A 17236-nucleotide genomic window follows, 5' to 3' on the forward strand; every position below is an offset into this window, starting at 1 on the left:
GGCCTCATCCCTGGGCCCACCCACCTCCCATGGCCGGGCTCGCTGTCAACACACGAACAGAACCTGCACCCGAAGGCATCACCTCCCTCCCAGGAGAGGGTCTCAGCCCTGCTTAGGGCAGCAGTGGTCAGTGGAAGGATCTGGGCTTAGCCCTGCTTCCCTGCTGTGTCCTGCAGAGCCTGGGGCTGGGGTCGGGAAGGAGCCCAGGTGAGGAGGGGCCATCCCCACTTGACTTGTGCCCAAAAGGAGCAGTCTCAGCTGCCAGCCTCGAGAGGGAGGGACCCTCTGGGCTCTCTAGGAGCCCCTCTGGGCTGACTGGGGGAAGAGTGGGGTGTCCCTCTGCACCCCACAACCCCAAGTCCCATAAGATGCTTCGGGGAAGAGGGGGTTCCCTGCTTGGGGGAGTTTGGGAGCCTCTGTTCTAAACCTGGGGAATGCCCAGAGCACAGCCAGGTCCCGGCAGGGTCCCACACGCAACAAAGGCACCCCCTTATCTCGGGCGGAGTTTTGTCCCCCCAGGCTAACATGCTGAAGTCCTGACCCCCAGTATCTCAGCACGTGGCTGTGTTTGGAGACGAGGCCTTTAAAGCGGTCATTAAGGTAAAGTGAGGCCATGAGGGTGGGCCCTAATCCCACAAAACTGGTGTCCTTATAAGAAGAGATGAGGACACAGACACACATAGCGGGACGGCCAGGAGAGGACACAGGGAGAAGATGGTGTCTACGAGCCAAGGGGAGGGGCCTCAGGAGGAACCAGCCCTGCCCACATCTTGAGCTCAGACTTCCAGCCTCCAGGACTGTGAGACAATAAATGAGGTATGGGCCCAGCAACCCCCCCTGAAAGACAGGGCCTGGTGTCCCCCGAGGGCCTGGGAACACAGCCCCACCCCTGCGGCTGGGCACTCCCTGTGCACACTCCTGGGTCAAGGATAAACCAGCCGCCCAAACAGGTGCATTCTAGGGTGGGGGAGAAAGAGCGCAGAGCACTGTGTGGAAAGAAGGTGCGCAGCCCGGAGAGGGGCAAAGCCAGAGGAGGGCGGGGGCACCTCAGGGGTGACGGGACCATACTCAGGAGGGGCTCTCCTGGGAGAGAGGCCATCTGGGGCAAGCTCCAAGGGGGGCTTCAGGCCCAGGGGAAGGGGTGTGCTGAGCTGGTGTGAACACCATGAAGAGGGTGGAGCGCCGGGCGTGTGCCCGGGGTGAGGGGGGCATGGAGGAGCAGCCAGGTTCTTGGAGAGGAGAGGGGCAACCATGAAGGTCTGGATCTGCAGGGGAGGGAGGTCCCGGCAAGGGTGTCTGGGGTCGGGGGGCTCAGGGGACCATCTCCTGAGCCAAGGAACATCAGGGCGAGGGGCTTGGGGCGGGGCCGGGGCTCTGCGTGCCACAGCTGGACTGACAGGCCTGTGGCTGCCATAGACACTGGGGTGCTGGGCACAGTGGCAGGAGAACTGGACCACGCTAGACCTCAGGCTGTGTGGGGGCCTCAGGCTTGCTCCCTGGGGTCAAAGAGAGGTGCCCCACCTCCCTCAGGGATGGTGTGGGGGCAGAACACGCAGTCCAGGTGAGCTCCTCAGCATGGGCCCCCTGCCCAGTGCAGTGCTAGGGCCAGAAGAGTAGGATGGGGCTGGGGGAACGGCCCCGGAGAGGATGTGGGGAGGGGGCTGTGTTGGTGCCTTAAGTCAGGCATGAGGCTGGGAGACCCCAGCTGGGAGGGGCAAGGCCGCCTAGGTCCAGGGGTGGTAGGGACACAGAGGGGCTCAGGGCCTCCTGACGCAGCGGGGTCTCACTGAGAGGCCCTGTCCCCCCATTGGGCACTTTTACTCAAAAGCTTTGCAGTGATGGTCTCCTGATCCCACCACTGAAGCCACGCTGTCTAATCAGCTCCCAATCCCTCCCCAGCCTCACACAGGGGAGTGAGAAGGAAGGAGGAGACCCCGGAGCTCAGGGTCAGGGGAGCTGGACTGTGTGGGAGGAGGGACAGATGCCAGCCTGCAGCACCCATAAGTGGGCACAGGGTGTTAGGGGAGCTCTGGGCAGGGGCACCAGGAGCAAGCGCCCTCCCCCCACAACGCCTCCTGTGGCTCAGTCCCTGGTGGGCAGTGGAGACCTCTCCTCTGCTTCACTGTCTTCTCAACAATGAGACAGGCAGAGGCTGAGAGGGCTGAGGGAGCCCGGACCCTGGCGGCCCATGAAGGCAGCTCAGGCCTGCAGGATGAGGCAGCTGCGGGCACTGCGACCCCCAGCTCCCTGGGGCAGACCACACCTGCCTCTCGGCTCTGGCCTCGCCTGTGTTTTCCGTGAGATCCACACTCCAGAAGAACAAACCTACCAAGTCCTCTGCTCAGGAGCCTGCCCTACTCATCTCAGTGCGAGCCCTGTTGTATGAATGCTCCAGGCCCAGGGGCTGCTCAGCCCAGCTGGGCAGCAGCTCCATTACCTCTGCTCTGCAAAAGGAGGCTATAAGGACTCTGCACCTCAGGGGCTGCCGGGGGATGAGCGAGGCCACCCATGTGAAACCGTCAGCACAGTACATAGCCCACAGGGCTGGGATGAACATGCGGGAGGGCTTCCTGGAGGAGGTGGGCCTAGGCTACAGCTCCCATGCTGCACTGCACTGCGGGCTCAGACGCAGCCTGGGCAGAACCTGCTATCCCTATGGGCCCTGCAAGAACAGGGATGGGGCAAGGAACCTGCCCCTTGAGGGCTGGCTGTAGCAGGGCTTCCAGGATCACTGCCCTCCCCCTTCCCCCCACGCCAGCACCCAGGAAGAGGAGGGGAGGGGACTGTGGTCCCCAGGGCCTTGGCCAGTGCTCGCCTCCCTGGCGGAGGCTGCCCATTAGCTGCAGGAGGCTGCAGCCAGGTGCTTGACCTTAGCCTCAACCGCCTCTTCTGCAAATGGGACTAAGCTGGGCAGTGCCCCCCCAGGGCTGCTGTGAAGAGCTAGAAATGGGGGTGCGGGGAGGGGCCCAACAGCCCACAGCCAGGTAGGAGGGGCAAGGGAGAGGCTCCTGGGCACCCTTGGCCCTGCCATCTGCCAGGCCCTGCTCTGCCAGCCCTGCCCCCCAGCCCTGATGAAACTTCAGCCCTCACTGCTTCCGCTACCTGGAAGGCCCCTGCCCATCTCCCCATGCTTGTCCCGGAAGGACCAGCACCCCAGGAGTCCCCGGCTCTTCTGTCCCGGCCTGGCCTGCACCTCTCTCTCCCAGGAACAGGTTCCGTGCCCACGACATGTGCCCACACCAGGCCAGGTCTGATTCATCCTCATTTCCCCCGCAGCATCTAGAACGGCTCCTGGCACGGGAAAGGTGCTGGCTAGGAATTTGCTGCTGCAGATGAGGCCTCGGTGTCCTCATCCGTGAAATGGGGGTGCTGGGTCCCACCCTGAGCTTGCGGAAGAGCCGAGGAGGGGTAGGCGCTGCTCCACCTGCCCAACCATCCCCAGAGGACGGCCACCTGCACCCCTCCTGCCACAAGCACCAGACACCAGCCCAAGCATACCCCACAGCGGGGCTCCCCAGGCAGCCTGAGCCCTGTGTCCCAGCCCCGACCTGCTGTGCAGGCTTCGGCCTCACTCACCTCTGGGGTGGGGACACGGATGCCGGCCCTGTCTCCCCCAAAGTGGCGCTGGCACCAACAAGATCGGGGCTCCTGTGGGACAGGGCTCGGGCAGGGGCCCCCAGTGCCTGGCACAGAGCTGGGTCCACTTCCTCCCTCCCCTGCAGTCTCACCTGCAGCCCCGCCGTGTTCAGCCCCTACGTGGGGGGAGTGGGGGGTCCCGCAGGCTCTCAAAGGCTGGAGACACGGCAGGAAGCAGGGCGCCGTGGTGGGCTTAGGAGGGGAGACCCTGGCCTCCCCCCTTCCCCGGGCTGCAGGCAACGCAGGTGCAGCCCAGCCAGCGCAGCCCGAGCAGGATGCAAGCGCGATTTGACAAGCGGGGTCCCAGGCCCGCGCGCCCCTACCTCTGGCCCACGTCGCTGCCCACGGAGCCCCCGCCGCGGGCCGGCAGCAGCGGGCTGAGCCCGTGCGGCTCCTCGGGGGCTGCGGCGCCGGCTGGGGCGCCCCCCGGGCCCGCCTTGCCCTCGGACGGCGAGCGCGGCAGCTTGGCCCGCGCCATCCTGCGGGAGCGCTCGGCGCGGCGGGCGGCGGGCGGCGGGCGGCGGGGGCGGTGCCGGGCGGAACCATCTCAGCTCGCGCCGCGCCCTCCCCACGCCGCCGCGCAGTGGAACGGCCGGGTGCCGGGGCTGGGGGGTTGGGGAGGGCGGGGAGGACTGCCCGGCTCAAACCACCGCCAGGACGCCCCATGGAGAAGGTTCAAGCACCCGGTGGCCCTGCGGCTGCTTTGGCAGAAGCCAAGCAATGGTAACAATGACAATCGCGCACGGGGGGAGGGGAGGAGCCGCGAGGGCTGGTGGCCCTGGGCGCCCACCCCGGGCGGCAGATGCTGGAGAGGAGCCAGAGTCCCGCTTGGCAGGGCAGGGCCCTCCAGCCGGCCTGCGGACCAGGCCTGGCGCTCAGGATGGCCTGCCCAAGCTGTGCCCACCCCTGGCCCCCAGCCCTGGTGTGGGGTGGGTGTAGTACCCTGGCCAGGGGGATGATGGCTGAGTTGCCTGTCCTCACCAGGGTCCTCAGCCCCCAATTCCTACCTCCAAAGCTGTCAGGGCACAGCCCACGGGGGCACTCCAGGATGGTGCCTGTATGCCAGGCTGGGCACCGGGCACAGATCCCACCTGTGTGTGTGCAGCGCTGGTCTGCCCCAGATGCCTGGCTGGGCCCGCACATCTCACATGATGTGGCTTTTGTAACCGTTCCCTTCCATGTCACAGACGTGGCTCCAGGTGACTCGCCCAGGTGACAGGCAGGTAACAGCCGGGGGGTATTGGCACCGGGAGGCCCAGCTGCCCCGAAGCCAGCTCGGTAGAGGCAGGAGGCTGTCAGATGCGCCCCTGTCCTCAGCAGTGCCGGGTGGCAGAGCCCTCCGGACTTGTCCACGCTCTGACCCCAGACCTGGAGTCCTTGCAAGCCAGGGATCTGTCTCTATTTCTTCCCCCAACCGTGCCCCAACCAACAGCCAGGGCCCAGTGAGTACAGAGGCCTGTGGGAGGCAGGTGGGCCTAGGACCCCCTGACAGCACCAACTCCAGGGAGTGGGCCGGCCCGCCCCAAACTCACACCAGAAGCCCTCCCGGAGCCGGCTGCCTGTTCCCCCACCCTGAATCCCCCCACCCTTGGCTGGACGGTTTCTGACCTCACTAGGCCTCCATGCACCCGTGCCACAGGAGCCTGGGTGGCCGACGCGGATGGGGTGGGGGTAAAACTCCAGCGGCAGGTCCCTGACAGGCAGCACAGGCTTCCATTTCTTCAGCACCCATGCTGAGGGAGGGCTGGACCACTCGAGGGAGGCTGAGGCACAGGGCCCTGCTCCCTCTGGGGGTCCAAATGCTGAGCCGCCATCGTGCTCAGAAAATGACCAACTTACTGGCGCTCCCGATACCTGCCCTAGCGCCCTCCCCGATGTGGCTGAGTAAGGAAAATCCCCTGAAAAGCCACTGTGTGTGGTCTGAGCACACGCTCCTATGCATGTCGCCCTGGCTGCCTGTCGTGGCTCAGGTCTACCCCAGGGGAGAGCGCTGTTTGTACCTGCAAAGCACGAGCACCCTCTGCCAGCCCCTGGTGTTGGGGAGCACCAGCAGATGGAAGCCTCCTTCAACCCTCCTGTGGAGTGCCCCAGAACGGCTGTAAAGAATGAGGCTGGGCGCTTCTCCTGGGCGCACTGCTGAGTGAGCCCCATGCTGTGCTGTGAGTAAACAGACCAGGTGGAGCCCCGCACCACCCCTGGGCGCCGCCTGCAGGACCCTTCACCGCGCCATGACTGCACAAAGGGCCGATGTACATCAGGGCTGCCCATACATGGTCACCCTGGGGCGGGGAGGAAGCTGGGAGGGAGGGTGCCTGGGCTGCGGATGTGGCTCGCTCACATTCCCTGGGAACGAACCCACAGCCCACCGCAGTGCTGGAGGAAGCCTCACGCAGGAGGCAAACGCGCGCGCCCACCCGGGGCGGCTGCTCCATGATGCAGTGCTGTGACTTTTTCCGTTCCTGCTTTTCGAGAGTGCAGTGGGTCTTCACTTACTCGTGGCCTTTGAAGTACAGGATGAGAGTTATGTGACAAGAGAACATCTGTGCCGTGTTGTCCATGGAGTGCCCACAGCCGGCTGCAGCAGGTGCCGCCTGGGGTGCGGGGAAGGGAGGAGGATCTTTGCAACTTGCTGCTGTACCACGTCTGAAGTTTGATTTATTTTGAAACGACTGTCTATGTTTGTCACAGAAAGTCCAGTGAGATGATTCCCATGTGGGAAGGACAATACCTTCGGCATCGAGCAGCGGTCCCAGAAGCCCCCTTTCCTGGCCTCAGGGCACCAGGACAGGTGCAGGGCCCATGGCTAGAGCCAGGCAAGGAGGGGAAGGTGGGCTGGGGCCCCAGGCTCGGGGTCCACAGAGCCACGTGAGCCTTGAGGTGTCCCCAGCACTTTCTGCTCCCATGGAGCCTGGAGAGGCTCGACCCTATGGCTACACAGGGGCAGACATCCTGGAAACTCAGGAAAAAATAACAACTGCCCTTTTAGGGAGCACACAGACGCTGTGGTTCAAACGTGTCTCCAAGAGCCCTGCAGAGAGGGTGGGGCCTCGCTTCGCCTACCGCGAGCTGAGTGGGACTGCGGGCTGGACAGAGGACAGGGGGCCAGGTGGATCCAAGGTGTGTTTTGAAGGTGGCACTGGCTAGACTTCCTGAAGGACTAGGGGGGAGGGACAGCGCCCAGGCTGGGGGGAGGGAACAGGCAGGTGGTGACACCCCAAGGTGGGGAAGACAAAAGGAGCAGGCGGGGGGTGGATTATGACACCCATTCTGGACATTCTCAAAGTGCCTGCCAGGTGACATCTCGTGGGTGGGCACCCACGCCTGGTGCTATGGGGGGCTGCCAGTCTGAGACTGTCAGTCTGAGACCCATCTGGGTCTCCGGCTCAGCAGTGGGATCTGAAGCCCCAAACTAGCTGGGGTCACCTTGGTGGAGTGGTGCAGCCTGAAACCGGCCAAGTGGGAGAGGAGTGCAGGGCTGGGCAGTGTGACATTTACAGATGTGAGGGCAGGTGTGGGGGCAGGTGCAAAGGCAGGTGTGGGGGCAGGTGCAGGGGCAGGTATGGGGGGCAGTTGTGGGGGCAGGTGTGAAGGCAGGTGTGGGGGCAGGTGTGAGGGCAGGTGTGAGGGCAGGTGGGGCAGGTGTGAGGGCAGGTGTGGGGGCAGGTGTGGGGGCAGGTGTGAGGGCAGGTGTGGGGGCAGGTGTGAGGGCAGGTGTGGGGGCAGGTGTGAGGGCAGTTGGGGCAGGTGCAGGGGCAGGTATGGCGGCAGTTGTGGGGGCAGGTATGAAGGCAGGTGTGGGGGCAGGTGTGGGGGCAGGTGTGGGGGGAGGTACAGGGGCAGGTGTGGGGGCAGGTGTGAGGGCAGTTGGGGCAGGGGCAGGTATGGGGGGCAGTTGTGGGGGCAGGTATGAAGGCAGGTGTGGAGGCAGGTGTGAGGGCAGGTGTGGGGGCAGGTGTGCTGGCAGGTGTGGGGGGAGGTGCAGGGGCAGGTGTGGGGGGCAGGTGTGAGGGCAGTTGTGGGGGCAGGTGCAGGGGCAGGTATGGGGGGCAGTTGTGGGGGCAGGTGTGAAGGCAGGTGTGGGGGCAGGTGCGGGGGCAGGTATGAGGGCTGCACCAACCCAGGACAACAAACAAGCATAGTAAGAACTGGAGATGAATGACTCAGAGCCGACAAGGAGAGGGCAGGTCAGCATCACAGACCTCCTGGAGGGTGTCCAGGGGAGTCACAGAGGAGGTACAGGCAGTGCTGCTCCCCACACTGCTCCTGTCTTCTGAGTCCAAACTGGGAGTGCCGGAATCCTCACCCTTAGCCCCCATCAGGAGGCAACCAGGGGGTGTGTCCTGACTTTGGTCACTGGCTGGCTGGGGAGACACCAGGGCTGACCCTTGGACTGAGGTGAGCCCTCTTGATTGCCCCCAGTGGGAGAAGGGCATGGAGCCCCAGGAAGGAGGGAAGGAAGAAGGAAAGGAAGGAAGGGAGAAAAAAGAGAAGAGAGAGAGAATGAGAGAGAGAGAGAGATAGGTTGGACTTCAGCAGACAAAGAACCCGGCCAACAATAAAACAAAACCCAGAGAAGAAGGAAGTTCCCCAGGAGGAATTTGGGCACTGGGTCAACTTGATAAGGACAAGGTGCAATGGAAGCCACACTCGAAGATGAGATGAGCCTGTTCATCTCAGCAGCCAGTGGCAGAGGGGGAGACCACAGAACTCCAGAAGCAAGCAGAGAGCCCACACGCCATACAGTTATGACTCAATGAACCCAAGCCAGGAGGAACAGGAGAGGCATGGCTGAAATTGGATTATAGACACAGATGGTTGGCTCTGACCAGCACAGCAAAGGCACAACAAGATCCAGGCACCGGAGGAAGGGTGAGGACACTTCCACTGGAGGATTGCTTGTACCCCTGGGTAGAAGCCTCAACTAGTTTTTGGTATTTAAAATATATTTGAAGCCAGTTGCGGTGGCTCATGCCTGTAATCCCAGCACTTTGGGAGGCTGAGGCGGGCAGATCACCTGAGGTCAGGAGTTCAGCACCAGCCTAACCAACATGGTGAAACCCCATCTCTACTAAAAATACAAAAATTAGCTGGACGTGGTGGTGGGCACCTGTAATCCCAGCTACTGGGGAGGCTGAGGCAGGAGAATCTTGAACCTGGGAGGCGGAGGTTGCAGTGAGCTGAAATATCATGCCACTGCACTCCAGCCTGGATGACAGAGCGAGACTCCATCTCTCTCTCTCTCTCTCTCTCTCTCTCTATATATATATACACATATTTGAAAAGTATTTAGATATGTGATGATGAAGCAAAGAAAGAACTGTGCACGGAGTCCCAGGAAAACAAGACACAGGATGCATTCCATCCAGATATGGCTCCTACTCCACCTCCTCAGCTGAGGGTAAAGAAGATTCTGCAGGTGCACAAGACAGAACCAGTGAGTCACTACGAAGGGGGTGAAGTGAGCTGGCTGCAGATTTTCTGCAGTGAACTAAGCACCAGAGGATGACGGTCCCATGCTGATCAAGTTCTAATGGGAAAAAATGAGGTCTAGGACTATTATACCCAGCCAAAATGTCACTCGAGTCTAGAGACACAGGGGTGATGTCCTCCAACGCAAAGGAACGTGAGAGTACGCGGCACAAATGCACACGCCCTTGTTGGGAGAAAAACAACCACAGCCACCTCAAACATGAAATGAAGCTGCTAAAAGAAATGCCAAAGAAAGAATTCCAGCGTGAAGAAGCCGTATGAAAGGGTGGGTGGGCAGCGGGAAGCCCACTGAGGTGGCTACAGAGCGTTAGAGAATTACACAAAATATGGTTATAGAACAGGTAAGCATTTAAACCTTGGTGGAGTAAAAACAATGATAAAATTAGTAACATTGTGGGTATGCAGGACACTGTGATCCAAAATGAAGACACGCCAGGTGACTGAGATTCTAACGCGAGCCGCGCTGAAAGACCCATCCCCAGAGAATGACTGACTCAGGGCGGGGAAGGTTCGAGAGTGTGGAAAATCTAGTTTTGCTAGAGAACAAGGAAGTTGCAAAGAGGAATGGGGTCATGTCCAAGGGTACGGAAGCCAGTGGGAAGGGCTCCCATTGGCCAAAGTGGAGGCAGTGGGATCTTAGAGGGGACAATGATTCAAACATGGCGTGTGGGCTTCCTGCTGCTGTGGTTACAAATGGCCACAAATTCAATTGCTAAACCACACTTTTTTTTTTTTTTTTTTTTTTTACCTTGAGACGGGATCTCACTTTGTTGCCCAGGCTGGAGTGCAGTGGCATGAACATAGCTCACTGCAGCCTGGACCTCCTGGGCTCAAGTGATCCTCCTGCCTCAGCTTCCCAAGTAGCTGGGACTACAGGCATGCACCACCATGCTCGGCTAAGTTTTGTATTTTTTGTAGAGACAGGGTTTTGCCATGTTGCCCAGGCTGGTCTGGAACTCCTGAGCTCGAGAGATCTGCCTGCCTTGGCCTCCCAAACTGCTGAGATTTCAGGTGTGAGCCACCGTACCCGGCCAACACAAGTGTTTTAAGCACACCATCCCGGAGGTCAGAAATCCCAAGCCTGAAGTGCCGGCAGGGCTGGCTCCTTCTGGAGTCCCAGGGAGGGGTCCATTTCCTTGCCTCTTCCAGCTTCCGGTGACCACTACCCTCCCCGACTGGGCCCCTCCTCCCATCGCTCCAGTCCTTGCTTCCCCTGCTCATCTCCTTCTCCAGCGACTCTGAGCCTCTGCCTCCCTCCCCTAGGAATCTGTGATGATCTTGGCTCACCCAGATCATCCACGATAATTTCCCATCTTCAAGGCCCTCCACTTAATCATATCTGCTAATCCCCCTCACCACGTGGGGTCCCCCTAGCCACGCATGGTTACATAGTCACGGGTTTCTGGGATCAGGACATGGACATCTTCAGGGGAGCATTATTTGGCCCACCACACATGGCAGGTCCACGGAACTCCATGGGTCCACACCTGATGCTCCGAAGGGGGAGTCCAGGGAACCCCTTTCCTTGTTGTCACCACTAGAGGCTGCAATTCAACACTGCCTTACTGTGAAAATCTGTCATTAAAGAGAAAGGGTCGAGGGTGTTTCCAGCAGGAATTATATTTGGGGGTGCACAGCTCCCATGGATGAAGGATCAGCACAGTGCAGAGGAGAATGTGGGTAACGCTGATGGAGGGAGGAAGAGAAAAAGGCAGCCTGCACCTCCCAGGTCCCAGTGGAAGGACAGGCTTGGGAAGGGCCTTCAGAGGGGGCCAAGAGCCACAGAGGGAACACTGGGTGCTCGTAAAGCCACAGGCCACCTTGAGGTGACCAGGGGGAAGTACCTGCCCAGTGGTAGGGTTGGGCTGGCCCCAGCAGGTCCATTGGGCCATCTTTGACAGGGGCAACCAGGACCTGAGGCCACACGCAGACACCAAGGGCACATGCAACATTTTCGAGCCTCGATCAAGTAAGCTCTGTCCAGCAGGCCTGCAGACCCAACTTCCACTTTGCAAAAAATACTGGAGGCAGAAGAACAAGCTGAACTACCCACAGAGAGGCCACCGGACACGTGCAGACGGTGGAAACTTCTGCAGGACGAGAGGCCTGGTGTACGTGCTACCTCTGTTGCGTAACGAACCACCACCAGCCTGGAAGCTCACAGCAGCACCCACTTATCACTTCTCAGTTCTGTAGGGTAGAAGTCCGCGCACAGCTGAGCTTGGTTTTCTGCAGAGGGTCCCATGAGGCTGAGACCGAGGCATCCGCAGGGCTGGGCCCGCATCTGGAGCCCAGCAGGAATCTGCTCCCAGGCTCATGCCCGCCATCTGCGGAATCCCCTCCTGCACTGTGGGACAGAGGACCCCCTTTCTTGCTGGCCGCCGGCAGGGGGTTGCTCTAAGCTCCCCAGGGCCACCTCCTTCCTTGGCATATGCCCTCATCTCTAAAGCAAGTACGGATGTGTTCAGTTCCCTGCTGCCTCCAGTCACTTCACCTCTTCCACTGCCAGCCAGAGGAAACGCTGCTTTCAGAGGGCATGTGTGAGTAGACGCAGCCCACTCGGATAATCGCCCTTTGATTAATTCAAATTCAACTGATGAGCGAACTTAATTATATCTCCTGTGTATACCTGTCTCCCCATTCCTCCTTTGTATAAAGAGGGGCCTTAGTCCTATTGAATTAGGGCCCAACCGAATGACCTCATTTCACCTTAATTACCTCTAAAGAACCAATTTCCAAATACAGTCATATTCTAAGGTACCATGGGTTGGGGCTTTGATATATAAATCTTGGGGGACACAGTTCAATCCCGAACACCATGTCACGTGACAATCGTGGTGTGATGTCTCAGATTCACAATCCCGGGGGTAGGGTGGGAAATCCTGGGGGACCCGCCTGGTGGGAGCTGTTCCAGATTAAAAAGGGGTTTGTGAATCATCATAGCCAGATCCGACAAAACACTCCTGGATTGAGCTCACCAGCTGCTGAGCACATGCCGGGGCCGCTGGGGAGGTGTCTCTCCAAGCTGGGCTTGGGCTGCCCCTCTCCCAGGACCCCTGCCCGGCCCTCTCCCCTTCCCAGCCCGTGGCTGCGGCCCTCACTCTCCGGCCCCCGGCTCTCTGCCCCTCCGTGGGCATGGCCTTGGCCTCCCTGAGTTCTGGGGAGATGCCTCCCCTTTCCTGTTCCCCCAGAACAGGGCGTGAGTCTTGGGAGACCTAATCAGGGCCTCCTGAAATCTGGGCTTTTCCCAGGCAGGCCGTGGGTGGCTGTTACATCCTCAGTGAGGCTGTGGGGGTCTCACTTCCCAAGGAGGGGCCTGGGGGTGGCTTGGCCGCTGGCTCTTTTCTGCCCCACATAGAAACCAGGTGAATCTGCCCCGATGTTCTCCCTCCAAACAATGATGCGATTTCCTGGTGTCGGGGTGTCCTGGGGCTGCCATAACAAAGTACCACAGCGGGGGGCTTGAAGCAACAGTTCTGGAGGCCAGAGTTGGACATCAGTGTCCCTGGGCTGAAGTCCAGTGTCACAAGGCTACGCTTCCTTGGAGGCCCTAGGGAAGGTCCTTCCTGCCTCTTCCAACTTCTGGGGACTCCAGGCACCCCTCGGCGGTGGCCACATCACTCCAGTCTCTGCCCCCGCCTTCACACGGCCATCTCCTTCTGCCTGTTAATCTTCTTTTTCTTTTTTGAGTTTTCTTAAGGCAAGCTTGTTTTTGTAGTAAATATGCATAACACAAATGTTGCCATTTTAACCCTCTTTGCCGCCCTCTTTTAAGGACTTTGTGACTGCGTTTTGGGCCAGGATGGCCTCCCCACTGCAACATCTTTCCCTCACTCGCCTCTTTAGAGCCCCGCACAGCAGGTCCCAGTCCCAGGCTGCAGATTGGGACGGTCAGTCAGGATGGTCATCCTTCGGCTGGTCTTAGAAGGGCCCTGGCGCAGACCCACGCTCTCTGGATGGCCCTTTGCTCCCCTGTGGGCCCCACCTCTGTCCAGAGAATCCAGGCCAGCGAGTGGGGGCTGGAGGAGCAGTACCCAGGGGCCGGGGGCTGGGATGCGGAGTGGCCTTTGGCATGGGGGACACCGCCCAGCCTGGTGCCACACCTCCCTTCAAAGGCACGACAGTACCACCAGGCATGGAAGGGGTCCTCCTCTCCCAAAGGTGACACACGGCTGGGCTCCCCCTCCCCATTCCCAGGCCCCTCGGGCTGGGCCTTGACTAATCACTGTGGAGGGGACCCTGCAGAGAGTGGGGAAACTGACAGAGAGAGAGGGAGAGACAGAAAGAGAGAGGGAGAGAGAGGGAGAGGGGGGAGAGAAGGGAAAAGAGAGAGGGAGAGAGTGGGAGAGAGAGGGAGACGGAGAGAGAGGGAGAGGGAGAGAGAGGGAGAGGGAGAGAGAGAGAATGGGAAAGAGGGAGAAAGAGGGAGAGAGGGGGAGAGAGAGAATAGGAAAGAGAGAGGGAGAAAGAGGGGGGGAGGGAGAGGGAGAGAGGGAGGGAGAGAGGGAGGGAGAGAGGAAGAGGGAGGGAGAGAGAGGTAGAGAGAGGGAGAGAGGGAGGGAGAGGGGGAGAGAAGGGGAAAGAGGGAGAGAGGGAGGGAGAGGGGGGAGAGAGAAAATGGGAAAGAGAGGGAGAGAGAGAATGGGAAAGAGAGGGAGAGAGGGAGAGAGACAGAATGGGAAAGAGAGGGAGAGGGAGGGAGAGAGAGAGGGAGAGAGAGGGAGAGAGATGGAGAGGGAGAGAGAGAGAATGGGAAAGAGGGAGAGAGAGGGAGAGAGAGAGAGAGAATGGGAAAGAGAGAGGGAGAGGGAGGGAGAGAGGGAGAGAGTGAGAGAATGGGAAAGAGAGGGAGAGAGAGAGAATAGGAAAGACGGAGAGAGAGGAAGAGAGAGAGGGAGAGAGAGGGAGAGAGGGAGGGAGAGGTAGAGAGTGAGAGAGAGAGGGAGGGAGAGAGGTAGACAGAGAGAGAGGGAAGGAGAGAGAGAGGGAGGGAGAGAGGTAGACAGAGAGAGAGGGAAGGAGAGAGAGAGGGAGGGAGAGACAGAATTAATTAGCTAATCATCAGGTTGGGGGCGGGAGTAGGGCGAGGCCTTGGCAGAGTCTGATCTGGGTCTCCGAGGGGCCCCGTCCGTAGCAGAACTTGGCTTACCTGGGGTGCCTCGCTTTACCCTCCCAACAGGTTCTACCTACCAAGGGACCCACTGAGGCTTGGAACGGGGTGGGGGTGAAGATGCGGCCCTGGCCACATGGCGAGCCACAGAAGCCAGGGGGAGCTCTCAGCTCTGAGCTCTGAACTCAGGCCACCCGAGACTGGGCCGGCTTTGCTCCCAGGGGCACTTCTGTCCCTGGGGGTACGGCCTCATCCAGGTCCCTGGAAGGGATCCGAGACCCAGGGAGGCTCCAGAGGGCCCTGCAGGCTGGGAGTCTCCCCTGGGGGCTGCTGGCCCTGTGCCACGTAGTGCTGTGGAGAGGGGCTGGGAGCATCCACCGCAGGCCCTCAGCTGCCCCTGCCCCAGCCCAGCCCCCAGCCCAGACAGCGCCCTGGCTCCTCCTGTCCCCTCCCCTCATCCCCCTGCCCCCATGACTGCAGGCCTTTCCCCAGTCCTTTGCCGGCCCTTCTGTGGATCAAGGTCAGGGGAGGATGTGGGGGTCTCTTGCCCTGACAGGCCCCTCCTCCTGGGTGGGGTGGCCACTCCGAGCCCCCACAGCCATGGCTCCTGGGTGGTGGCTGGGGAGGCTGCTGCCCACCAACCCCTCTTCCTCCCCAGACCCCTATCGCCCAGGTGGTTCCTCCTGCCAGACCTGGGCTCCCAGGGCGGGTGGGAGGGGGCCTCTTTTCCAGCATTTCTGCTTTCCAGCATATATTCAATCAACTTAGGACACGCCCAGGCAAACTGCCCAGCAAAAGGACGGGGCTGTGCTGGAAACAGACTCTGTCCACCTGGACCTGGCTGAGGGTCCCAAACCCAGCAAGGGCAGCCACAGCTCCACGTGGGAACCTCCTTAGTGGCCCCTGGGGCCCCCCGGCTTTGGTGCTGTCCCAGAGTGACCCCTGCACCCTCTCATGTGTGCATGGGTGTCCTGGGGCTCAATACCACAAACTGAGTGCCCAAAACTACAGAGGTCTCTTCTCTCCGTTCTGGAGACCAGAATCCAAAATCCTGGTGTTGGCAAGTCCACCCTCCCCCACAAGCGTAGCGGGTCCTCCGCCGTCTCCAGCTCCTGGTGGCCCTGGGCTCGTGGCAGCGTCGCGCTGATATCTGCGTCTGTCCCGGCGTGGCTTCTTCTCTGTGTCTCTGGGTTTGTTCCTTCTCTTCGTATAAGTCACTGGATCTGAGCCCCTCGGTCCAGAATGGCCTCACCTTGAGATCCTCAACTAATCACATCTGCAAAGACCGTGTTTCTACATAAGCCACATTCTGGGGTTCTGGGAGGACAGGAATCTTTCGAAGGCCCTGTTCAAACACTATAGGGGACCTGGGGTACTCTCCACAGACCCCTCCTTCTGAGGTCCCCCCCGGAAGCTGTGTGGCCCTCGACAGGCCCCGCCCTTCTGAGGACTCCGTTTTCCTGTCTGTGCAGGGAGGCGGTTGGGCCATTGAGCCACCAAGGGATCCTGGGCTGGGTTTGTCATGTGTCCACCACACGCCCCCCGACGCAGTTGCCTCCTGGGGTGGGGCAGGGACAGGCCCCAGCGCTGCTTCCACCAAGATTACCCTCAGGATCACATGGGGGAGCCCAGGGGCACCCCCTCTCATGGGGGGAAGACCCTGTCAGATCTGTTGTCTGCTAGAGGGAAGGTTCAGGGTCATCCTCGAAGCCAGTGGTGGGGGGCCCATCTGTGCCTGCAGGAGCCCAGGCTCTGCCTGGGCGGAGGAAGCTCCAATCCAGGTGGGTGGCCGGGGCCTTCATGTTGGGCCTCTCGGGGCAGCCCAGCCGACCCAGCCGGAGCTAGGGATCCCAATGAAATACATGACACACCTGGTGAGGTTTCAATGTCAGATGGAAAATAATTGTCTTCAGTATAAGCACGTCCCCGATATTGGATAGGATACACTTCCACTGGGAAATGATTCACTGTTTATCTGACAGTCATATTTAACCAGGCATCCTGTATTTGTATTTGCTGAATCTGGTGCCTACAGCAGACACTCAACTTGACCTCTGTTGCATGACTGAATGAATGAATGCCTGCATACGTGGAGGAAGGAACAGGCAGACTGGCCACGCCCCTCGCCGACCACTGGCCTGCCTGGATCCTGCAGGTGAGGACCTGGTTCTCTGGCCACCACAAGGCTGTGCCTGCCCCCGTTGGCCTGTGCTTCCCTGGGCACTGCCTTCACTCTTGTTTGAGGCTCAGGGGGCTCAGGATGGGAGTGCACGCGGGGCCCGCTGTCTCTACCCGCCCACGGCTGCCCCCACCTGTGCAGATGGTGCCCCCTGAGCCACCCCCAGCCTGGCCTCCGGGGATGAAAAGCACCCCATGGGGAGGACACAAAGTTGAGGCCCCAGGAGGCCTGACCCTGAGGCTGGCCTGGACTGCGAAGACCTTGGTGCCCTCCCCCTGTGCCTCTCGAGCCTCTGAGCCTGGATCCCACAGTCAGCTCTTATTCAGGGGCCCATGATGGATAAAAATTCAGAGGGGAAAGCAGGAGTGCTGGGAGGAGGGCATGGAGCTTCCCGGGGCCTCTTATGAAAACCTGGAGAGGAAGACGGGCTCAGAGCGAAGGTGGCAGGGATACCTGGGCCTCCCCAGCCCACAGCACCCTCAGGAGAACAGACACTGGTCTGGGACGGGGCTGCGCTGAGCCACGGCGCTCAGACTGGATGGAGGAGGGGGTGTTCAAGGACATGAGGTACCTGTGCTGGGCTGGGGGCAGCCGGACACCAGGCCTGCAAGCCCCGAGGGGTGGCCCGGCACTGAAGGCGGTGATGATGGACTTGCCAGACTGGCAGAATCATCAGTAACAAGGTCCCTGGGACACGGCACTTCCCGGGACAGCTCTAGATGCTCCAGACACCCACCAGGAGAGCCAGGGCCCCCTTCCTACTGACAGGGCTCTGAGGCCCCCCAAGCCCCAGGGTCCCTCCGGAGGCAGCAGGCCCCGTG

General features: G+C 60.6%; 1 protein-coding gene across 13 annotated transcripts in view; it reads right to left on the bottom strand.

Annotated features, from left to right (window-relative positions):
• KCNT1 (potassium sodium-activated channel subfamily T member 1) overlaps positions 1-17236 on the bottom strand; it is a 92359-nt gene that overhangs the window by 54029 nt on the left and 21094 nt on the right. For 2 of the 13 annotated variants that reach the window (XM_063787427.1, XM_063787425.1), the window contains exon 1: positions 3960-4114. The exons of 10 other annotated variants lie outside the window; for them this stretch is intronic. In XM_063787427.1, coding sequence (XP_063643497.1) covers positions 3960-4114 — 155 coding nt within the window. Of the gene's footprint in view, positions 1-3728; positions 3819-3959; positions 4115-17236 lie in introns of those variants that run through there. One more of the 13 variants, XM_063787431.1, reaches the window with a different exon arrangement.

This window comes from Pan troglodytes, chromosome 11 (genome assembly GCF_028858775.2).
Source record: "Pan troglodytes isolate AG18354 chromosome 11, NHGRI_mPanTro3-v2.0_pri, whole genome shotgun sequence".
NCBI lineage: Eukaryota > Metazoa > Chordata > Mammalia > Primates > Hominidae > Pan > Pan troglodytes.